Genomic DNA, 4,086 nt, shown 5'->3' with positions numbered 1-4,086 from the left:
CTGCTACCAACTCTGCAAGGGCCTCAAGATTGACAGCACCAGCAACTGCAGGCTGAGCACGAGGAGGGGGTGGCACGAAGTAGCGATGAAGAGAGTGCCTCAGAGAGGTTAATTCTCCACCTATATGCTCATGAGTCAATATAAACATATATCAATATATGCCACATACCAGGAACAAGCTTGAGGGCTATATGCCACCGCTTGGATGTGGCCAGAAAGGGCTTGATGTAGTCTTCAGGTAGGCCAGTTGCAGCGAGATTGGTAACTCCATATCGCAACCAGTCCACACGATGAGAGTGTCCTGCCTGTGCAGCATCAGGAGTGTCAAGATCTTCCTGCAGATACATCTCCTCCAGGCCTGCATGCTGTCGACGGAAGGGAGTGGAAACCTGGCGCCAGTCATGGACACCAAGGGGGAAACCAATGTACTGGTTAGTCCAGGACTTCATGGCATTTGAAAGGTCATCTCCAGTGAATGGCTTGTTGTAGTTAGTGAACAAGAAGTCCTGGTAGAGCCTCTTGACCTTGACATCCTCTGGAAACAGAACACTGGCACAAAGCTGGGCAAAGGGTTGGCACAAGGCCTCCTTGTACACCATCATAGCACCAAGTGAGGCATTGAGAGAGTGAGGGATTACTCTGTCTCTGCCCTGAGCTGCTCGCATCTTGTGGTAGGTCCTCATGAGAGCAATATGTCCATCAATGATACGGAGGGCACGAAGCATCCCTGTACGAGTGTTGACCCTTGGCATGGCAGTAAGCTCTGTTGTTCGCCCAGGAGCACCACAGTTCATCTCTACCTGGACAAGGCAAAGAAGATTGAACTGAGTGTAGGTAGAGAGCCAGATGGAGAGGTTGACAGCATTCCAAATGACTTCTCCATTCTCAATAGCAAGCACAAAACGCTCACACAAAGCAGGAGTGTCCAAGATATGTTGAGCAAGGCGATCAACTGGGCCAAGCACAGGGCGGTTAACACGGTCAGTGAAGAGGGAATAGTCAGGATCAGAGTTGCCCATGTCATCACGAAGTCGAGAGATGTCAATGGAGAAGTTGTGGTCAAAGAGAAGATCGTGAAGAAGGATGTGGATGGAGCGGTCCTCAAGGGCAGCCTGGCAGGAGATGAGATTGGGAAGGCTGACTTGACCACCTTTGAAGATCATGACTGTGTAGTCTGAGCCATCCTTCCAGGCCATATTGGGCTCATTCTGACTGGACATGACAAGAGCAGAGGCACGATGCTGGAGGGAACGGATGGTGTGGAAGGTGCTTTCCTGGCCAACAGTGAACCATGGCTGAAGGCTTCGAACCTCTGTGGCTAGGGTGTTCTCAGGGGTTTCAGGATCAAACTGCTGATGGGCATATGCTAGAAATGCCAGCCGCTGTGCACTCTCAGCATAAAGTTGTGTAGTTATGTAAATATTTACTCACCATGCAGTAGGTCATCTTGGCCAAGATACCTGTCACCTGATGTGGGTCCTTCAAGCTAAGGTCTGGTTTGACCTGAGTATGCATGATGAATCGAATGGTAGGGTCGTTGAAGAGGGTACGGCCAACAGGAGGATAGGTCTTGGTCCACAGGGCTATCAGGATGTTACAGATAAACTCTTGAACACCGCTAGCCTGATAGGATGCAGTGGGTGTCAAGGCCAACTGTTGAAACTCCTGAAGGGCCTCCTGCACATCTACGGGAAGCTTCAGATCATAGTTGGAGGTAGAGTCGGCGATGCGAATGAGGAAAATGATGAACTGAGTGAAAAGTTGACGATAGGCCTGCTGGGTATCCCCCATCTGATGAGGACCAAATGGAGTGTGGTTGAACTCACTGTATAAAAGTTAGGCTAAGTGCTCAAATGGTAGCTAATGACTCACCTGTTGCCAGCCTCGGTGTTCAAGATTTGCAAGGCCAGTTCACTGGATGCAGAAGGGAGATGGTAGGCATAATCAAAGAAGCAATGAACCCAGTCAATGACAGTGGTCCACTGCTCCTGAGCAGCTTTGGGGTGATCAGAGTAAGGAAAGATATCCTGAGGCTGCTTGTCAGCTAGCCATGAATACCAGCCAGTAGTCGTGTGCCAAGGAGACATTTGGCGATAATCAACCTGTCCAGCTAGCAGAGCTGAATGCTCATCAAGCCTTTTGCGAAGGTCTGACAAGTACTGAGCACTAGGAGTGGAAGATGTAGGTAGAGTCGAATGGCCATAGACAGGGAACCACGATTTTACTCCAGGGAAGTTGGCAAAGTGCTGCATCAGGGAGTACCGGCGGGGGGCTTTAGGATCCACAATAATACCATGAGCCAGCCTAGCATGCTTTTGCATAGTCTTGAACTTGCTATACATGGTCCGGCAGGCCACACAACGAACTCCAACTTTGCAAGGCAGACCAGCGTACTGAACAGGAATGCCTTTGCTGGGGAGCTTTGGCCAAGTGTTGAGGATGCCTTCAGCAGTTGCTGTGTCCATGACAAGCTGTTCATTAACTTGAACCTTATGGCCTGGATGGAGCTTAGCCAAGTGAGGCTTGACATTCTGAGGTAGAACGACAGCCTTGCACTGTAGACAGATCAGGGAATTGAGCCGACGATTGATGAGCATGCCATAAGCCTTGAACACATTGGCAGCAGTGTCATATAGCTAGAAAAATTCTTTGAGCTGACAGGTCAACTTAAACCAATATGGCTCACCTCAGGCAGATCATCATCACTAGGCCCCACAGGATCAGAGCTAAGAGGGTCCAGAGCTATGCCTTGAGAGTTGCTGGTGGAGGTAGAATCTGAAGAGGAAGAGGAAGGGGACCAGAGAATGCGAGGAGAGTCTTGAGCCATTGGAGAGCCAGAGTTGTTCTGTGGCTGCATTAGAAATATATCTCAGAGTGTTGTGTGCTTGACTTACCATAAAAGAGGGAGAAGTCATATGAATATCTAAATCTTGAGCTTGACGAGGTGGAGTATGAGGCATAGGATCAGGACCTTCCTCTTGGCCAGTAACAGGGTTGGCCTGATTATCAGACACCTGAAGCCATTGTTAGTGATAGAATGTTATGAAGAAACAGTCAAACTTACCAGCCAGAAATCAGTTCCATGAAATTTGGTATAGTGGGTGTTCCAGGCCTTGTAGGTGCCAAAGGGTTTGTTGCACACTTGACCACTAGGAAAGACACACTGACATAGGACTTTGCCTTTGTCATTTCTAGTCACAGTGATGAGCTGGCCAGACTTGGTAGCAGGATGCTGGTACACCTGAAAGCAGTAGACAGGGCACATTCTGTAGTGGTTGCTATCATAGCCCTCATAGCTTTTCTGGCAATAGGTACAAACAACCATAATGCAGATAGGAAGGCAAAAAAGCAAAATGCAGGATAAAGCTAGTGAGGATGGTGATAGTCAGTGGTCAAGATGGAAAATTGATCCATTCAGCCACCAAGTGTTACATAAGTTGTTACTGTATAGCACCAGCTGACATTATCATAGATCACATGATTTTTATATAAGCAGCCTGTTACATGTGACTCATTAGGGTTTAGGCATATTGTTGCATGCATATGAGTTTCAGACTATATATATGGGTATAGCCATAAACAATAGCTTTCTAATGGTGCTAGTCTCACTTACTAACACCCATTACTTATCAAGCTAAGGCCATTATAAACTTGCCCAAATGCGGAAGGTCAGAAGACTTACAAATGATTGTTATAGGTTTATCTCACTGTTTTGAAGCCATTGATAAAGGCTTTCTAATGGTACTACTCTCACTTGCTTACACCCATTACTTACTGAGTTAAAGCCAATACAAACTTGCCCAAATGCGGAAGGTTGAGGTCCACCTATTTCCGCAAAAAAGCGCCCAAAGTGGTGGCCTGCCAGTTTCAGCGCTTTTTCGCAAAAAAGCGCCCAAAGTGGTGGCCTGCCAGTTTCAGCGCTTTTCCGCAAAAAAGCGCCCAAAGTGGTGGCCTGCCAGTTTGGGCGCTTTTTTGCGGAAATAGGTGGGGCTGCAAACACCTCCAACCTTCCGCATTTGGGCAAGTTTGTATTGGCTTTATCTGGATAAGTAATGGGTATAAGCAAGTGAGACTAGTACCATTAGA

At 47.7% G+C, this 4,086-nt stretch overlaps 1 protein-coding gene across 1 annotated transcript; it reads right to left on the bottom strand.

The window, feature by feature from the left end:
• L226DRAFT_474590 (uncharacterized protein) lies at positions 1 to 3,325 on the bottom strand (the record flags this gene model as incomplete). The annotated part of the gene is made up of 7 exons (XM_067676618.1): positions 1 to 120; positions 170 to 1,382; positions 1,432 to 1,825; positions 1,873 to 2,636; positions 2,717 to 2,851; positions 2,895 to 2,971; positions 3,061 to 3,325. Coding segments are annotated over 7 exons (2,968 nt in total), but the record flags the coding sequence as incomplete, so codon positions are not given.
• Between the last annotated feature and the right edge of the window lie 761 nt (positions 3,326 to 4,086).

Source organism: Lentinus tigrinus, assembly GCF_003813185.1.
Source record: "Lentinus tigrinus ALCF2SS1-7 unplaced genomic scaffold L226scaffold_134, whole genome shotgun sequence".
Taxonomy (NCBI): domain Eukaryota; kingdom Fungi; phylum Basidiomycota; class Agaricomycetes; order Polyporales; family Polyporaceae; genus Lentinus; species Lentinus tigrinus.
Note: the sequence above shows the minus strand (reverse complement) of the source record. Positions and strands in the feature narration are given on the sequence as shown.